At 45.3% G+C, this 20,004-nt stretch overlaps 1 protein-coding gene across 4 annotated transcripts in view; it reads right to left on the reverse strand.

Annotated features, from left to right (window-relative positions):
* Positions 1-19,480, reverse strand: part of LOC310701545 (zinc finger protein RFP-like) — an 85,208-nt gene extending 65,728 nt beyond the window's left edge. The window contains exons 1-8 of one of the 4 annotated variants that reach the window (XM_083492615.1): positions 17,850-18,685; positions 15,449-15,544; positions 14,357-14,587; positions 13,167-13,189; positions 11,689-11,804; positions 10,992-11,024; positions 9,327-9,431; positions 5,321-6,349 (exon numbers count right to left, since the gene is read on the reverse strand). In XM_083492615.1, the coding sequence (XP_083348741.1) occupies positions 5,820-6,349; positions 9,327-9,431; positions 10,992-11,024; positions 11,689-11,804; positions 13,167-13,189; positions 14,357-14,587; positions 15,449-15,544; positions 17,850-18,299 (1,584 nt within the window). In that variant the 5' untranslated portion in view covers positions 18,300-18,685 and the 3' untranslated portion in view covers positions 5,321-5,819. Of the gene's footprint in view, positions 1-5,320; positions 6,350-9,326; positions 9,432-10,991; positions 11,025-11,688; positions 11,805-13,166; positions 13,190-14,356; positions 14,588-15,448; positions 15,545-17,849 lie in introns of those variants that run through there. The other 3 variants (XM_083492616.1, XM_083492618.1, XM_083492617.1) reach the window with 3 other exon arrangements.
* Positions 19,481-20,004: the final 524 nt, after the last annotated feature.

The following is a 20,004-nucleotide window of genomic DNA, read 5'->3' on the forward strand; positions in this document are numbered from 1 at the left end:
GTCGGTGGGGAAATATCCTACAGATGCAGCCGTCCAGCTCCAAGGCACAGGAAAGGGGCTCAAAGCAGGCAGGCACGAGGATGCCATCTCCAACGCTACCAGCCCTACCCACGCTACCACCGTGATAAACTCCCGCCCGGAAACCAATGTCCCCACTGTGGAAGGACGTGTGGATCCAGAATCGGCCTCCACAGTCACTTACGGACTCATTATTAAAACTGTGTTTATAGAAGACAATCTTACTCGGCTATGAGTGATCACCAAAGAAGAAGAAGACCAGCACAACTATCACCAGATAGTTCTGGTGGCACTAAGCTTTGTTGTTCATGGGCACCATCTACATACCTAAACAATGTCAGCTCAACCTCACAGGTCTATCTGCTTTCAGCAAGTCCTACGAAGTTCTGGCCTGAGAGTTGCTCCGACAGCTCCCCATTTCCTGCCATTTTCTTAGGATCATGACCCCCACCTGATTTTGACCTTCTATTTGCTGATGTTGCTGACCTTCTGCCCTGGTACTGTTGCCTAAGATCTCACGTGCTGCTTGACCTTCACAATGCTCCTGCCTCCGAGAGCTCTGATCCAGATCCGACTTCTCTGAAACTGGACCTTATGTTGTGGATGCCCCTGTCTCCGGCCATTGGATCCTGATCTCTGGCCAGCTTCCCTTGAACTCTCGGCTCCCTGATGGTTTGGAACAGAACTGGGCTGGGCCCTGACACAAGCCCACAAATATGCAGGTGCTGTGTGGGACACTTTGGGGTGGTAAAGTGCAGTAAAGTGTGCAAACGTGAGTAAAAATAACATACAAATATCTGAAGAAGTGTGCATGCACACGAAAGCTCATACCAAGAACTAACTTAGTTGGTCTTTAAGGTGCTACTGGAAGGAATTTTTTTGTTTTGACTATGGCAGACCAACACGGCTACCTATCTGTAATACAAATATGAATTATTTTAGGGAAATATAAATCTAGGGGGAAATATGCTTTGCAGAAATGTATCTGTTATTTAGGCTATCAAATAGCAAGCCTGTTGATTTCAAGCACCAGTAGCACCTTAGAGACCGACTAAGTTTGTTCTGGGTATGTTTGTTCTTAGTTGGTCTCTAAGGTGCTACTGGAAAATTGACTTTTTCCCCAAAAATATATATATATATATTTTTGGAAGGATTCTTTTAAAGACTTCCTGGGACAATAAGATTTGATTCTTTTAAGGGAGTTTTTAGGAGCAATTTTTTAAAAGAATTTTTTTGTTTATTTATTTTAAGTAAATAAATGTGCATATTAGAAGATTGCACAGAAATGCCCAGGACTTTTAAAACAAAGCAAAGCAAAATGAAACAAAACCACTAACTGATGTAGGAATGCAGAGAACTGAATTTAAGCCTGGGGGAAACAAAATCAGAGTGAAACTGAAATTGCCACATCCATCCATCTGTAGCTGTTGGGGCCTCACTTTAATCTCATTTCCTTTGTGAGTGAAATAAAAGAAGATGGTGCCAAGTACTTTTAGTTTATTTCTTTATTTAAAGCATTTCTACCCTGCTCTTCAGCCAAAACAGCTCTTGGAGCAGTTTACAAACATCAGTAATAAGATGTTCCCTGCTCTTACATTCAAAGAATCATAGGATCATAGAATCGTAGAACTGGAAGGGACCCCCAGAGGCCATCTAGTCCAACCCCTGCAATGCAGGAATCTCAGCTAAGCATCCATAACAGAGGGCCGTCCAACCTCTGCTTAGAAACCTAACTGGAAGGAGAGTCCACCACCTCCCAAGGTTGTGTTTCAGCACACAAATTGTCTTAGAGAATGTGAATTAGGTAGATTTGCCTTTGAACTGAATGAAATTCTTCCCGTGTCCCTCCCATCAGATGTCAAGGAAATAAACAACTACCTGACATTTAGAAGACATCTGAAGGCAGCCCTGTTCAGGGAAGTGTTTAATGTGTGACATTTTAATGTATTTTTAATCTTCGTTGGAAGTTGCCCAGAGTGGCTGGGGAGACCCAGCCAGATGGGCCGGGTACAAATAATAAATTACTACTACTACTGTTTAGGGAAGTTTTTAATGTTGCTCTTTTATTCTGTTTTTAAGATTCTGTTGTGAGCCACCCAGAGTGGCTGAGGAAACCCAGCCAGATGGGCGCGGTATAATATAATAATAATAATACAGTGGTACCTCTGGTTACGAACTTAATTCGTTCTAGAGGTCCTTTCTTAACCTGAAACTGTTCTTAACCTGAGGTACCACCTTAGCTAATGGGGCCTCGCGCTGCCACTGCACGATTTTTGTTCTCATCCTGAGGTAAAGTTCTTAACCTGAGGTACTATTTCTGGGTTAGTGGAGTCTGTAACTGGAAGTGTTTGTACAGTGGTGCCTCGCAAGACGAAAAGAATCCGTTCCGCGAGTCTCTTTGTCTTGCAGTTTTTTCGTCTTGCGAAGCAAGCCCATTAGCGGCTTAGCGGCTTAGCGCTATTAGCGGCTTAGCGGATCAGCTGATAAGCGGTTTAGCGGCTTAGCGGATCAGCTGATAAGCGGTTTAGTGGCTTAGCGGCTTGGGAAAAGGGGGGGGGGGAGGGAAAAAACCCCGCAGGAACTCGCAAGACATTTTCGTCTTGCGAAGCAAGCCCATAGGAAATTTGTTTTGCGAAGCACCTCCAAAATGGAAAACCCTTTCGTCTAGCGGGTTTTCCGTCTTGCGAGGCATTCGTCTTGCGGGGCACCACTGTAATCCGAGGTGTTTGTAACCCGAGGTACCACTGTAATAATAATAAAAATATTAACAACTAAATAATGCTGCATCCCCCAGCCACGCTGCTCATAGTCATGTATTTTCCCTCTTGGGAAAAACAGGTGAGCGAGTAACAATGTCTATCCTGCCAGAGATCTGGTACAACATCTTTGCAGTGGCAACCAGGAAGTTCATGCAGTCAAGGTACAGAGCATTGTGTTGGCTTCTGTGCTGGCTGCAGAGGAAACTCCATTCAATAGGGGGCAGCAGAGAAACACAGGAGGCGAGATCAGAGCTGAAACTAGGCTTTCTGTCACCCCGGTCAAAGACCCAGTTTGGCACCCCAACCCCCCGGATGCGTGTTTGTGTACATACATACACATACATACATAAATACACACACCCCTCAACACATTTATTTGTACAGGGCATAAATACAAATACAAAAATCCTTTGAATACAAAGGAACCCTAAGCATTATTATGACCGTATGACCAAAGGGAAAATTAGCAGCCTCTCTCTTTGGCAAATTGTTTGCCGAAAGTAGAACTTCCATGGGCAGCAATTGTCTATCTGAGGTCAGGTTTTGAATTGGATTTATTTGGTCACAGGATCGTTTAATGACTGCATTTTCATAAGATCAGCCACAATGTTCTGGTTTCCTTTTAAAACGTTTTCTCTCTGTCTCTCTTTGAGGCTTTTTGCCACCCCGCCCCTCTTCCTGGTTCTGCGCAAACCTTTTCAAGATTCCTTTCCATTTTATTTTGGTCTGATTGCTCATTTTAGGAAATGATAATTTTGTACTCATTTTAGGTTCCATGTAAGGCGAAGAAATAAATCTCCCCCCAACAAATTGTGAAATTTGGCTTTCACGACATGTCTTGCTGTTTCTATTTTTCTACTGTCTTTTATCTGTTTACCGTATTTTTTGCTCTATAAGACTCACTTTTTCCGTCCGAAAAAGTAAGGGGGAAAGTGTGTGTGTCTTATGGAGTGAATGCAGGCTGCGCAGCTATCCCAGAAGCCAGAACAACAAAAGGGATCGCTGCTTTCACTGCACAGCGATCCCTCTTGCTGTTCTGGCTTCTGAGATTCAGAATATTTTTTTCCTTGTTTTCCTCCTCCAAAAACTAGGTGCGTCTTGTGGTCTGGTGTGTCTTATAGAGCGAAAAATACGGTATTTGAAAAAGACAATCCCAGTACTGCTCCTATGCTTTGTATCCTTTAATGTTTTTTTCTTGATTGTTTGTACTTTATATTAATAAAAACTATTTTAAAAAAGGAGGTTTCTTCTATGGGGTTTCAAAATCCTACTTGGGGTTGGGGCGGGCGGGCAGAGCAACAGCATCGCCGCTTTCCCGGAAGGTGTGGTGTGGTGTGAATAAGTCTAGATTTAGGGCCACCAACCTCAATCTTCCCTGATCTGATCTTACTGTCACCTCCTTGCTATGTGTACAGCATATATTCAAGAAGAAGGGGCCGTCTGAGGGCAAAACTAGCCTCTGTTAATTTCAAATCTGAGCCCTTAAGTGCAGGACTTCTTTTTTAATACACAAATTGCCAGCAGGATCTCCGATCAAGAATAAGGCCCCTTGAGTGGGTTATTCCACCTACCTGTCAAAGTCCCTTGTGCACTACTTCCTGAGCACCTGACGGATGGCAGTTTTTCAGGTCCTTGGGAGCCGCATTGCAGGGGGTTTCTGATGGCCCTTTGCTCAGCGGGAAGCTCAGGAAGTGCTGAGTGTTCGGCTTGCAAAGCACTTTTGCACCATGCTTCCCAAATGCTCACCGACCCACTCGGCACTTTCCAGGCACCACGCCAAAGCTGCTTCCTTCAGGGATCGTCTGTGCAACTGGCTTCCTCGCGCAAAATTCTGCTGTGCAGCTGATCCAGGCATGTCCATCTCCTTGCCCCACACCGGATACAGCATTTGAAGCCACGTGTGGGGCAAGGGGGTATGCACTGAGGGAAACTGCCTCAAGTTTCAATTTGGGACCAGTGCTGGGCCAAATCTGGCCTGCAGGCTGGAGGATCTCTATCCTTCGAGCCTTCTTGTATAATAATAATAATTTTTTGGTATAATTTTTTTGTTTTACATTTTAGAATACAGTGGTACCTCGGGTTACATACGCTTCAGGTTACAGACTCCGCTAACCCAGAAATATTACCTCAGGTTAAGATCTTTACCTCAGGATGAGAACAGAAATCGCGTGGCAGCAGCGGGAGGTCCCATTAGCTAAAGTGGTACCTCGGGTTAAGAACAATTTCAGGTTAAGAACAGACCTCCAGAACAAATTAAGTTCTTAACCTGAGGTACCACTGTATTCATTTAACTTCCCTTCTTCTCTTTCCATGGTTCATTTTGCATACCATACATCCCTGCATATTTTACATAAACTAAACCATTCAGCATTCCATTATTGCATCCATCAAAACTTATCTACACTGTTGAATTTATCTTAATGCTGCCAACGTTTTTAAGTTTCAAGGACATTTTCCCTTTAGGTTGTTACTCTAGGCTCAGATTTTCACCTCTGTAGGCGAAACACAGCCAGGGATAAGGACCACAGACTAAACATTGCAACTGAAAACAAGGAGATGGTTTATTGATGCAAAATGCTCAGTACAGTACAGTACTGATATTGTAGACCAGCGGGTGCTCACTTTTTTGGATGCGGGCACATCTCAAGTTTTGAGGGAGTGCTGTTGGTACCAGTAACAAAATGGCTGCCACAGGACCATAACAAAACATGGCCGCCATAATACAAAATGAGAGGGAATACAGTCGTGATGAAGCTTTTCCCATGACTGTATTTTCATACTAGAAGAGGCTTAGCCTGTTGGATTTCTGCCTGCCAGGCCATTGTTAAAAGCACAAGAACACTGTTCTTCCCACATGCCAACCCGCTCTTGCCCCACAGGTGGAAAGGCCCAAATTTCTGTGGCTATTCCTCCCTGAGTGCCATTCCACAGCTCTTTGCTTGGATCTCATATAGTTGAACAGGAAGTGCATAAACAACTCCTCTTTTTCAGGGCATTGGGGATTATTGGGAAGGGGGCTGTGAGGAGTCGTGCCCTCAAGATTCAGCAGCTCAGTTCAGCTCCTTGCCCGACCAAGAAAAAGGGCCGGATTTCCTCCCCAAAGAAGGACGCGTTTGGGAAAGTGAAGATCAAGACATCTCCTTCGACATCAAGAAATCCCACAGAACCCCTTTCATAGTCCAGAGTCACCCGGATCTTTCTGAGCTCATGATTTAAGAGCAAAGGGGTCCGCTCAGGGGCAGTAAAAGCCCAAAGTCCATACAGTGAGCCAACTATGGCTTTCCCGACAGCCCAGATTCCTACACTGGGTTGAAGGCTGACCTGTCCCTTCCTCGGGGTGGAGTCGCGTGCCACCCCCACAGCCCACGTGGCATTTTTCTCTCCCCCAACTTCCACTTCCCACCATTTTCTTACTGCACGGAATCTCTCGCTGCCCAGCACGTAGGTCTTCGGATCAAATCTCTTTGGGCTGTCGGGCAGATTTTGCCTTTCCCCTCCACATCTCACACTCTTCCCGTCTTCAGAGAGAATGAGGTAGTGATTTGCTGTTTCTGGATCCAAAACTATATTCACTGTAAGAGAGACACACACACAGAGAGAGGGGGAGCCGGGTCAGTGTTTGAATTATAGGGCAAGGTGCATGTGTGCATCTATCTTTTGTGATACCCTATAGTTTTTTTGTGTTTAGGAAGCTACTGAGGGGGTTATGGGTTGGCTACAATTTGGAGGGATGGAATGGGAATCAGGGCTAGGAAATGGCAAATTATCAATTTTTGGTTTCTTATATTTTCTACTCCTAAATTCAGTTCTCCACACTTTCACATTGCTTTGCAAATTCTTTTTTTTTTTAAGTACTCATGAAAATCCATCTGTGTTGCTAGTGTGAATTTCTCCTAACACACATGTTTTTTGCATGTTTGTACACATAGGGACGTGGGTCGAGCTGTGGTCTAAACCACTGAGCCTCTTGGGCCTGCTGATCAGAAGGTTGACGGTTCAAATCCCCATGACAGGGTGAGCTCCCGTTGCTCCGTCCCTGCTCCTGCCAACCTAGCAGTTCGAAAGCGCACTAAAAAGTGCAAGTAGATAAATAGGTACCGCTCCCTCGGGAAGGTAAACGGCGTTTCCTTGCGCTGCTCTGGTTTCGGTGTTCCATTGCACCAGAAGCGGCTTAGTCATGCTGGCCACATGACCCGGGGGGACGGGGGACTGTCTGCGGAGCGGACAAACGCCAGCTCCCTCGGCCTGTAAAGTGAGATGAGTGCCGCAACCCCAGAGTTGTTCACGACTGGACTTAACTGTCAGGGGTCCTTTACCTTTTTTTACACGTTGCATCCTTGGAGAACTGTGCGGCAAAATTTGGAGGAGTGCAAATTCCGAAGGAGGCTGACATCACAGTTTGCGTATACTTTCAGGAAGTGTGAATTAGGTAAGATTCGCCTTTCCACGTGAACTGACCTGAATCTTTCCCCATCCTTAGTCAGCTTATGGATTTTGTTAAGGTGGTGAGGCTCAGAGGGCAGTGACTTGCCCAAAGAACGAAGTAGGAGACTGCATTCCTACACTTGCTAGCTTGGAAATGAATCCCTCTGAATTCTGTAGAACCTATTGTTAAAACTTTTGGAAGGCGATGAACCTTTGAAGTGCTTTCGCCTGTTGCACAGCTTAGCAGAGTATAGAAGAGTATCGCAGCGATTGTTGAGCAACTCTTGAGATTGCCCAGCTGAACGGCGAGCAGGAACAAAAACTGCTGACTAGTAACTTGGTTCTTGTTGTTTTATTATTTACTGCAGCAAACATACAAGCTATTCACAAGTTACTTTTTACAACACGATTTCTTCACTCTCAGTAACTCCTCAGCACTAACCACACCACACTAACACTCTCCAACACACACCAGTGTTATAGGTCATGCCTGCATAAGGAACTCAGACAATCACTTGGTTGTTGCTGGGTCTCCTTATCTCTAGGCAGATTCCTTTCATGTCCTGTATTCCCATGCTGTGGAGATTCTAATTGCAAACGTGCTAAGCTGCCTGCAAATCATGGATTCCAACACCTATGTCTGGGCAGACCCAGAACCCCTCTGCTGGTGGGAGGGGTGAACAGCCTCTGGAGCTATGAAGAGGGAAGGAAGGAAGACCAGAGGGAAGAGGGAACAGAAGAAACAGGAGCAAGAGAGAGTTTAAAAAAGGGGGAGGGAATGGCTCACCAGTGGCGTAGCGTGGGGGGTGCCAGGGGTGCCAGCCGCACCGGGCGCAACATTTTGGGGGGGCGCGTTTGGCCGGCCCCCCCTCAAGGAAGCGGGAACCTCTCCAAGGCACAGCGTGCCGTCGGTAGAGGAAAAAAGTCGAGCAGCAGCAGCAGCAGCAAAGTCGGGAGGAGGAGGAGGTGGAGCGAGCCTGCTAATTCCTTGCAAAGTCGGGAGGAGGAGGAGGTGGAGCGAGCCTGCTAAGAATTCCTCGCAGCTGGCCATCCAACCTCCAGCGAAGGAGGGCCCCGCTCCACCTTCCGAGGGAGCCTGCTAGGACCCCCGGCTCCCTGCAGGTGGCTCACAACCCCCGCTAGCCCGGCCGGGGCTCGGGGAGGATGGGAGCCGCCTGCTGGGCTGGCACAGCTGCGTGTGAAGGCGCGGAGGGAGGCGCTCCCAGGGCTGCCGGCGGCCTTTCCCCGCACGCGAAGGAGCAAGGGCGGCGGCGGCGAGGCTGCGCAACAGCCGCTGCGTGAGAACGAGCCCTTGCCCAGCCCGGGGGACGATCCGGAGGCCCTCTCCGAGCGCGTCGCGTGTAGCCAGCCTGCCAGCCTGCCTGCCAGGGTGGAGCAAAGCGGCGGAGTGGGGAGAGGTTGCCCTTCTTCGCACGCAAACCCCCCCCCCGTCACGCCTTAAATCCACCCTCCCACAAACTAGGAGTGAGCAGCTGAGAGGGAACAGCTGAGAGCCACGAGCAGCTTTTTCTGAAAATGCCCTTAAAAAAAAAAAATCCTAAAATTTATAAACCGCTTGACAGCTACAAAAGCGGTTTGCCAAGAGAATAAAACTGCCAGGAAACAGTGGTGTAGCGTGGGGGGTGCAGGGGGGGCCGGCCGCACCGGGCGCAACATCTGGGGGTTAGGGTTAAGGGGCGCAAATCCACGGGTTAGGGGGCGCAAATCCACGGGTTAGGGGGCGCAAATTACTTGCCTTGCCCCGGGTGCTGACAAGCCACGCTACGCCACTGTGGCTCACACTCCTCTATGGTCTCTGATGGGTTTTTATTAGGTAAGTGTGGGAATATATTAACTATTAACCTGGAAATATTTATTGGCTTCTTCCCCCTCACCCCCTCAGGAGAGAAGGGGAAATGACATCACACACTGCCCTCTCTACCAATTACATTTGTATGGTCTATGGCCTATCAGCAAGACAGCTCTATGGTCTTAACTCATTCACATGCTAACTAGTAAGTATGTGCATTAGTACTGTAGATTTGACTGCAAAATCTCCCCCCCCCCCACTCTCTCACACACACAAATGGGGGGGGGGGGGGAATCCGCCCCCAAGCAGCATACCTGATGCTATCTTCCCAAATGTTCCCAAGTTGCTCTTCTTCCTCACAATGCTCATTTCACCTTGTTGTATGGTCTCTGGTGTTGAGGAGAGCATGACAGAGTCAGCTGCAGCAGCAAGGAACATGATTAGTTGGGGACATCTTTTAAAAATGGCCAAGTAAGACACGTAACAGTTGTGCTCTGGTTGACTACGGCAGGGGTCTGCAACTTTTAAGACAAAAAGAGCCACTTGGACCCGTTTCCGAAGAAAAAAAAAACTGGGAGCCGCAAAACTCATCATTATAAAAATAACTTTTTTGTCACTTTTTTATTATTTCTTTGTTTGACCCCTCAGAATTACTTCTTCTCATAGAAATAAATGTTAAATTAACAAGTTACCTTTTTGTGTGTGTGTTCTTCACTCCTCTTCAAAACAGTGACCAGCGTACATGCCCCCTTTCAATGCAGTGACCAGCGTACATTCCCCCTTTCAATGCAGTGACCAGCGTACATGCCCCTTACAATGTAGAGGGCGGGTGGGCGGGCGGGAAGGTGACGTCGGGACGGTGCGTGACTGACGCACGCACAGCCCCCATGCGACGTCACAGTCAGTACAGCGCCCGCCACAGTGGGGAGTGTCGGGGCGCACAATGCGCCTCCTCCCCTCGCTAGTATCCGCCCCGGAGCCGCGGCAAAGGTGTAAAAGAGCCACATGCGGCTCCGGAGCCGCGGGTTGCAGACCCCTGGGCTAGGGCATTGCTTTCATCCTGTTTGTCTTGTCTGTGCCCTGTCCCGTTTGCTATCAAGGGTCTGACTCTGTGAGACTCAGGGAAAGAGGTGTGGGTTTTGCACAGAAGGATTAGCTAGCACGGTGATCAGTGTCAATGGATCTGATTGTACGTATCTTTACTTCAAAGATAATGAAGGACTGGTCTTGTGTCTCGAGACATTAAACACTTGGTTACTTTGAACTGCTTGTGAGGAGTTTCCCCCTTAACGAACTCTGGAAGATGCTGTTCGGATGGGAGAAGGAAATCTATGATGACTCCGTTTGCTGTGCTCATAACACACACCAGTTGAGATGTGGTGAACTCCCAGCTGACTTCAGCAAGCCACAGCATTCCAGCATTCCCATTACATTTTATGAAAACATTGGGACGGGGGGAGTGTTTCAGAAAAATCAATGCCAAATAATGAAGATTACTCAGAATTTTGAATAGAGAAATAGATAAGAAGAACGCTCAAATGTCAAGCTTCAGCTACTCTTGTTTGCTTCCCAGTCCTCCAGTTCTGAGAGAGTTAGAAGACAAAACCAGAGTTTTGAAGTAGAGCAGATTTTAGGGATGTGACAGGCTGTAAAAGACAGCAAGACAGAAAGATAATCAGAGCACGAGGGTTGGTTCCTGTTTTGAATGCAAGGCAGTGGCAGTGGGAGAAACAAGACTCTCTTGGGGTGCCTGCGAACCCCTCCATTGTAGGCTCAGATTCTATATATGTGGGAATAAACCATATATCCTAAAGACACCACAGTCTCTGCTGTCTCTCATTTCCCAAAAGTAAATATGAACCCAGGGGAGGCAGCTTGGGACCCCAGCAATCTTGTGCTGCTGGGAGATTGAAGTGCAAAACCCTCCCATATCTCATCTGCAAAAACTATTTAAAGATATGCCAAACCTGGAAATGTACCTTTATTTTCTTGAGGTCCAGAGAGCACAACGTCTAAGGAAAAAAGTGAAAAGAGGAAAAAGTCAATACTCGTACTTGGCTCCAAGGGCATTGCTTTAGATTTAGAATGTCTGCAAGAGTGTTCATACGTAAATCTAAAATTTAGCCATAGTTCTCCATCTTTCTCCCTCTTCCAGCATTAGCATTAAGTGTTATGAAAGCATGTTCAGGGTGGGGGGCACAGAGAAGAGTTGCCTCCCCCAGCTCTGGAGAGTTAGAAGACAAAACCAGAGTTTTGAAGTAGAGTTTAGGGATGTGAAAGGCTGCAAAAGGCAGCAAAACAGAAAGAGAATCAGAGCACGGTGGTGGCTTCCTGTTTTGAATGCAAGGCTGGGGCTGTGGGAGAAACAAGACTCTCTTGGGGTGTCTGTGAACCCCTCCATTGTAGGCTCAGATTGTATATATGTGTAAATAAACCATATATCCTAAGGACACCACAGTCTCTGCTGTGCCTCATTTGCCAATAGGAAGCTCGAACCCTGGGGAAGCAGCCTGGGACCACTGGAATATTCACCATTTGGAAATTGGCATGGCATGCAACTATATTGATATCTATCTATCTATCTATCTATCTATCTATCTATCTATCTATCATCTATCTATCTATCATCTATCTATCTATCCCACATCTAAAACATCATACAATGACCCTTGTTACCTTTGAATTTCTTGGTCCCCTTCTCCAAAAAAGGATGTATTTTAGAGAATTTACCTATTTGGTCTTTTAATCCAGGAGGAAAAGCATCCATGGTTTTATTTTCATTTTCATTACACCTAGGAAGAAGAAAGTGAGGTTTATTGTGATCCATCAGGTCATTCTCAAGTCATTTTTAATTCAGACATCAGAATGAAGGAGAAAAGTGGGAACAGCAGGAATATACCAAGGGCTCGTCCATGATAGGTTTTTCTTTCATTCCCCCCATTTTCCCCACGAAAATCCCCACAGTTTACCACTGAATCAGAACAAAGGTCAGTCGTGTTTTCTGAATCAGGTTTTCTGTGGATTGACAGCTGAATAGAAGCAAACATTTATTAGGTTTTCTACGGATTTATGTTTCTTCCAATTCAGTGGTAAGCAGCAGGTTTTCCGAGGAAAAGCGGTGGGATAAAAGAAAAGCTTCTCAGACCTTTGCTTAGAAATCACAGGAAAAGCGGACGTGTGGATGAAATCCTATGATAGCAACTAATGGTATTGTCTGCCCTGTGACCATTACAAAGACCTATTACAAACTAGAAAATTAAATATCGGGGAGGGGGGAGTATAAAGTGTAAATTTACATACACATTTTTTCATTTAAAAATTGCATATAAATGATCAATCCTTAATCCATTTTACCTCATTTTTAAAAAATCAACTTTACTTTGAAGATGCCGAAATATTTTCAAACAATCTGTCTGACATTTTGACACACAAGTTGCATACTGTAGCATGTTTAAAATTACAGCTAAGTCAAAAGTGCCTGATTATCTAAGTTGTGATTTGTCGCTGCTTCTGCCTGATCAGAACAGGGTATAAATTGGCCCAATTTGGTTGAGGATCCAGCTGAATCTGGAGCACAACTTTACTGAATATTTTCCCCAACAAATTATGTCTGCACATAGTGTATACAGTAATTAAGAGCATCTCTTTACCCTGGCCTTTGTCATCTAGGAGATGTATTCTAGGACCCACCCAGTTTTCTTGGATTGCAATTTGTTTTAACTATTTTTAATATTGTATTTTAATTCACAAGCTGCCCTGGAACCAGACAGTGGAGGGCAAGTAAGAAATCTAATAATCCACCACCACCAACATCTCTGATATGATATGAAGTATACAGTAGATGAAGAAATATCATCACTCCTTCCTAAAATATGCATTTTATATGTATAACCCCCCAAAAACCCTATCCATTTTGGCGTGCTGTTCTATGCATACCCCAATGCACTTTTTGTGCATTTCCCCATACGAAAAAATGCATCATAACATTTGTAAAATTGTGCAGTCAGATTGGTAACTGTTTTTTTGATCTGCTTATTGCTCTGTAAACTCTGAATTAGATTGGTTCAAATAAAAGTATAGACCAAATTAAATTATCCCTTATCTCCGAGGAAGGAAATCAATACCAGCCCACTATTCATAACAAAGCCACATACCTTTCCAGGATGCTTCTCATATTCTAGATGGAAGAGACAGAATGAGAGAAATTCAGTCCCTTGCACCAGTTGCCTCCAGCAGTTTATTACTTTCCCCTTTTCTTTATATATTAACCAAATACTAAAGTGCACACGCCTGCTGTAAATACTTCTATAGACTATAGACTGATGAACAGCCCTTCCCCAGAGGACAACCTGGAGGGTTTCGTTGCACCATTGCTGACCTGCAAGAATTCAGTCACTGGCTGCTTCTGTTTCTCCTCCAGCTGCTTAATTAAACTACAAAAGCCCAGACATTTACTTCTAAATTTGAAAATCCCCCTGAATGGGCATGTAGGCCCCCCTCTCTGCCCCAGAACCCCACCTCCAGTTATGCTTCGTCATGGAATGGGATCTTCTGCCAACTGCAAGTGATCCCAGGCTATGCTCTGCTGTTGGCTCCCACCACTGGTGCTGCCAGCCTGAGAGTAGATGTCTACTTACTACTGCTGATTATGTACATTGCTCTACACACAACAGCGAGGGCATGTTTGAATTGGGTAGAGGAAGAACTCAACTGGCCAGTGTTGCTGGTGCCATTGCCAGTGCTAGCACAAAAACTCCCTGGATCCATTGTAATTTGGCAAGCTTCATCCCTACTAGAGGAGCAACTTTGCCTGCAAATTCCATCCACTTCTATCAAAAGGGAGGAAGGGGTGTAATAGATGTTTTAAATTTTCCAAGTATTGAAGCAGGAGAATGAAGGATATATGGACCAGAAGCAGAACAGGAAAGCCTTCCCATTGGTCAACCTGAATCATGCCATTTGATGAAGCTCCAATCACAGTTTGGAACAAAATGTGTGACCAATGCACATCCCTACTATGAATTCAGTGGTACTTTTAGTTACAAACTTAATTCGTTCTGGAGGTCCGTTCTTAACCCGAAACTGTTCTTAACTAGAGGTTTGCTTTCGCTAATGGGGCCTCTTGCTGCCGCTGCGCCGCCAGCACACAATTTCCGTTCTCATCCTGGGGCAAAATTCTCGAGGTAACTCTTCCAGGTTAGCGGAGTTTGTAACCTGAAGCATGTGTAACCTGAGGCATTTGTAACTTGAGGTGCTACTGTACTTCTGTAAACCAATAGAGTGGTTGGGAGTACAACCCTTACCTGTAGGACAACTTGGACTATTTAATTGTGCCAAGTCTTACCTGCAAGAATTCAGTCGCTGGCTGTTTCTGCTTCTCCTCCAGCTCCTTAATAAGGTCATTGATAGAGGACATTTCCTCAGAGAGTTTTGCAATATGTTTGTCCTCCCAGGATTTAATCTCATCGTCCAGTTCCTTCAATTGAGCCAACAGGAGGCGCTCTTGTTCTTCCAGAAACTGGTGCAATTGCTTGAAATCAGCCATGATTTTCTGCCTCTCCATGTCTGTCTGCTTCTGCAAGGAGAGAGTCATGGCCAGACAAAGACATTTAGATGTCCCCTTAATTCCATGTGCACAAGGTGACTGGCAGGGCACACTGAGAGCCAGTGTGGTGTAGTGGTTAAGAGCGGTAGTCTCATAATCTGGGGAACCGGGTTCGTGTCTCTGCTCCTCCACATGCAGCTGCTGGGTGACCTTGGGCCAGTCACGCTTCTTTGAAGTCTCTCAGCCCCACTTACCTCACAGAGTGTTTGTTGTGGGGGAGGAAGGGAAAGGAGAATGTTAGCCGCTTTGAGACTCCCTAGGGTAGTGATAAAGCGGGATATCAAATCCAAACTCTTCAAACTCTTCTTCAACACTCACAGTGGTATAGAACATCAATCACAGCCCAGGGCAGCAGGCAGGCTAGCTTAGCAGGACATGGCCTCTTTGCTTGCCTCTGTCCTCAATATTTTCCTGCTGCTCACCTACCGATCTATTAACCTGCTGCTGCTGCTCTCTATTCGCCGGCATCTTCAGCCTGGCTTGGCCACCTCACTCTGCCTAATAGTAGGGCCGTGAGGAAGTGATGAGAAGGAGGAAGAAGGCTGGCTTTGTGGGGTTCATTCTTAAAGGATTAATGCTGGCATGGCTGGACATTTTTGGACTCAAGGACTACATTTGCTCTTAGACAACCCTACCAATTTTAGCCTCTCATGCTCTTCATGGTCTGAAGCAGAGACCTTTCTCAACTCTACCACCCATTACCCATTTAATTGAGAATGTCAATGATCAAACCTGGGACACTGTGCAAGCGAAGCATAGGCTCCACCACAGAATTAAGGCCTCACTCTGTCAATATAACCATCCTGGAGAGGCAGGAATATTTGCACCTACCAGCAGATACTGACTTTCGGTCTCCCTCTTGAGTTTAGAAGATAGAATTTCTTCTCTCTGTTCCTTCAGGAATTCCAAATGACGCAGGATTCTACCCTGGGGTGGCCAAAAAGGCATTTGGGTTAATTTTGGCAATAGAGATATACTCATAAACTGTAACAGCCATGTCTGTTCAAGAAACCAAGAACATGAAGGATGAGGAGAGTCTATGTATAGCTTCTAGGAAACTTCCATTCTCAGTGTAGAATTAAATCAGTGATCATATATGCACATTTATATAGCTAATAATTTATTTTCTGATTAAATCTGGGGCAAACAAGAGGGCTCAAAATTATGGGGACACAGTGTAAGAGATAAAAAGTTTTCTTATATACCAGATTTGCCCAAAACAGAATATCTGTATGGGATTTGGATTCAGATCTTGAGCCAAGTCAGTCACCCTCTCACATTTTCTGCACCAAACCATGCTCCAAAGTTAAATTGGGGTACGAACAAAAGGTTGTGGCTGGTGCACAGTCCTTTTCAGAGCTCGTTCTTTTTCTTTTTTCTTTTTTAAAAAGCAGCTTGCAGTATTCACCATGAAGTTATCACAGGAAGTGGCACACTTTTCACATTTGGGGTGGAAAGGTGCCGGTTCCCCCGAGTTCCCCCAGAAGAAACCACACTGGCCCGAATAAAATCCTTTACCCCTCATAACTTCACAACATTTGCTCCTCCTTTTCCCCCTTGCAGTATTTTGCAGGTAGAACTTCCTGGGCCTCTGCTAATAGGAAGCTTTGATATAGTTCTGCAGCAGAATTGTGAGCCACGTGGCTACATTGCTAAGACCTGATACCTATGCTCTGGGGTTTTTGGACATATCTAGAAAGAGGGGAAGCGGCCTTGTACTAGTTATATGTACCTCTGGTCCAACTAGCTCAGTACTGGCTCATAGCTGTCAACTTTTCCCTTTTCTTGCAAGGAATCCTATTCGGAATACGGGAATTTCCCTTAAAAAGGGGGAAACGTTGACAGCTATGTACTGGCTGTACTGACTGGATTTCAGGTCCAGTATATCCCCAGCCCTACCTAGAAATGCTAAAGATTACTGCATTGAAGATTGGGCTACTGTGACCCCTACTTACAGTGGTGCCCCGCAAGACAAATGCCTCGCAAGACGGAAAACTCGCTAGACGAAAGAGTTTTCCGTTTTGGAGGTGCTTCGCAAAACGAATCTCCTATGGGCTTGCTTCGCAAGACGAAAATGTCTTGCAAGTTCCTGGCTAATAGCCGCTAATAGCGCTAATCAGCTAATCCGTCAAAGGGCTTGCTTCGCAAGGCAAAAAAACCGCTAGACGAAGAGACTCTCAGAACGGATTCTTTTCATCTTGCGAGGCACCACTGTACTTACTTACTTGTTCACTTACTTAATTTATATACTGCCCTATACCTGAAGATCTCAGGGCGGTTCATAGAACAAAATCAGAATATAAAAGCACAAAATATATAATCAAAATAAAAACAACTCCATACCCACCAAAAAAGAACGTTTTATTTTTTATTTTTTGAAATAAATTTTTATTTTTATTTTGCAACACAAACACACACACTAACAAAAAGAAAAAGAAAACATAAAACATAAAGAAAAAAGAAAAAACAATATCAAAGGTAAATACAAAATCTTATACTAAGCAAATATTAAACAATATGTATATGCCATATTTCAGTTCTTCTTTTCTTCTAAATGACTTCCTTCATCCTCAGTACAGTTCTACTTTCATATTTAGTAAACTGTTTCCTTCTCATTTCATTTTTACCCCTTTTTTCTTTCTGTTTTTAGCTTTTACCCCATAGTTCGTTTTGCAAAAGTTAATCAAAACAAGTCCAAGGATTAATTTGAGGGCACTTTTTTTTAAGGTAATCTCTCTATTTCCCCCATTCTTTTGGGAATTTTCGTTTGGTCTGACCTTTAATTGCATCTGTCCTTCTGGCCAATTCTATATAGTCAAATAATTTATCTTGCCATTCTTTTTTGTCAGTATTACTTCTTTTCCCGGGGCAGAATCAGCCACCCATGGCGGACATTCGGCGCGTCACCCGCTCACAGCTCCCAAGCCTCCCCCAAGTTGGCAAAACGAAGGGAGAAGGGGGGAATCATGCCGGCAGAGCGGCGTAGCTCCCTTCCTTACCCCAACAGCTCGGGGTAGGCTTGGGGGTCGCTGGCAGGTTGTGCACCAAATGTCACCCCCCTCACTTGGAGCGGCCCGCCCACCCGCACCTCCACTCCCTTCCTGCACCCCTGAAAACACCCACCTGAATGTCACCTAGAGAAAAATGCAGCCCTCAGGCTGAAATATTTTCCCCATCCTTAGGATAACTGAGCATCCCTTGGAAGCCTGGTCCCCATCCTACAGCTCCCTACCTGATGCTCGTCAAAGGCCTCCTCCTTTGGGATCACTTTGTGCTCCTTGGATTTGTCACACACCACACAGATGGGGGCTCGGTCGTCTTTGCAGAAGCGCTTCAGGGGCTCCTGGTGTCTCTCGCAAACCCTTCCCAGCACTTCCACCCCTTTGGCCGCCTGAAGGCTGAATTTCTTGACTATTTCCACAATGCTCGCCAGTTGCCGGTTGGGCCTGACATTCCTTTGCTGACAAGGTTCCCTGCACTGCGGGCAAGAAGGTACTCCATCTGATTCTCCCCAAGTCTCGGTGATGCAGCTTTGGCAGAAATTGTGGCCGCAGTCTATGATCACTGGGTCTTTGAAATACTCCCGGCAGATGCGGCATGTCGTTTCCTCGCAGAGGTTCTGGACTGGACTCTCGTCTGCCATTTCGTCTGCCTGGAACGGGAATAAAAGCCTTAGTTTCATTTCTCCAGTTTAAAGTCCAAGGTTGGGCCTTTCCCTGCCTCTGGGTGACTCATAGTGTTTGCAAAGCAGCAGCATAAACCAGGAGAAACCCTCATAGTCTGCAGCTTCACATCCGTTCCATGAATTCAAAGTGCATGGTGTCTGCCAAAGAATCCTGGCAATGGCCATTTACCTCAAAAAGCTACACTTCCCAGCACCCTTAACTACAGTCCCCAGGAAAAATTGAGCGAGAGCCATGTGGCCATCATGAGGCTAATAAAAGGTCAAATACAAACTGACTGGAGCATGAGGGAAAAGGAAGTAAAGCTTGAGAAAAACCAATCGTTTATCTGAGAAGAAATTAGTGAGGGAAGAATTGGTTTCCTGTCTCCCACCCCCAGTTCTCATACAGTTTCTTCATGCAAACACTGTTGCTCCAGTCCCAAATGTTAACAGGATTTGGTGACAACTAACTTTGACTTTTGAATTCGCCACAGCCGGGACACTGTAGCTACTGTGATTAGGCTTTTAGATCAAAATATAATAAAAGTAAATAAGCCCAAAGAAAAAAAAGCAAAAACACACATTTGCACATGAGTGTTTGCTTAAATTTATGGTTTCATGTGTTTTTATTGTGTGTCTACCCTGAACTCCCCATCCTGATCCAGCGCCGTAACCACTATACCACACTGTCTGTATCTGAGGGAGTACCCGACCCAAGTTGGGTTTAAGGATAAAGAGCCCTGAGAAGGGAGAGCAGTTGGCACCCTGGCACTGCCCGTGTTCACAGTTAGCACCCAGTCAGCATACTGAGCAGGAAGACACAGTCTTTCCCCCTGCTGCGGTAAGATGGACTATATTTCTATTTCAATTGTACTGCTTATTTTAAAATTTGCTGTCTCCACGTACAAATGAGCACAAAGAATAACAGAATTGTAGAGATGGAATGAATCCCAAGCGTCATCTAGTCGCAGGACTCTCAGCTAATGCATCTATGACTTTCATGTATATTTTCATTTAAATTTCTGACCTTTTTGGTGATATGGAGATGGTCGATCTGCTCTGTCCAAATGCCCTCGCTAGTTCACTTATTTACAATTCCTGCTTCTCTTTGTTCCTTAATTCCTCCACATACTGTGAGTTCTCTGCAAACAATAACATTCCTCATTTCACCTTTCCCCCTTTTGGGTGTTAGATTTATTAATTTTATTCAAGAATATTTAATTCTAATTGCCTGCACCTGCCCCATTGCAGGGAATGCTCCTATACAGCTTAGTTTCAATGATCATTGATAAGGAGCATCTCTGACTGGCAACTTCTGCGTTCCTGTGGACTATTTCGGCTGGAAAAACCTACTGAAAATTCTCCTGGAAACCTTGTCGCTGAAGAAGCCCTATGGGTGAAACAAGGTGTATCCTGAGAACTGCCTTATTGTCACTAAGTAGTTCTGTTTGTTGCACTCTCAAGACGTAGGACTATGCAGAAGGAAGATATCAGTATGAAATGAAACTGTACATTGTAATCGTTGGACTTGACTATCCTTGGACTTTACGACAATAAAAACATATAGAAGGTTAATAGTAGTATGATACTGTCAGAGCTGCTCCCAGATCCTAGCTCCCAGAGGATCACGCTAGCCAGCGATCATTTTGTAAAAGTCTTTATTGAGTTACAGTTTCCATTCTCAAGCTGCTGCGTGCAACTCTACGTCTTATGGGTTAGACCG

The sequence above is a fragment of the Podarcis liolepis genome (assembly GCF_965112155.1).
Source record: "Podarcis liolepis genome assembly, chromosome: 2".
In the NCBI taxonomy this organism is placed as follows: domain Eukaryota; kingdom Metazoa; phylum Chordata; class Lepidosauria; order Squamata; family Lacertidae; genus Podarcis; species Podarcis liolepis.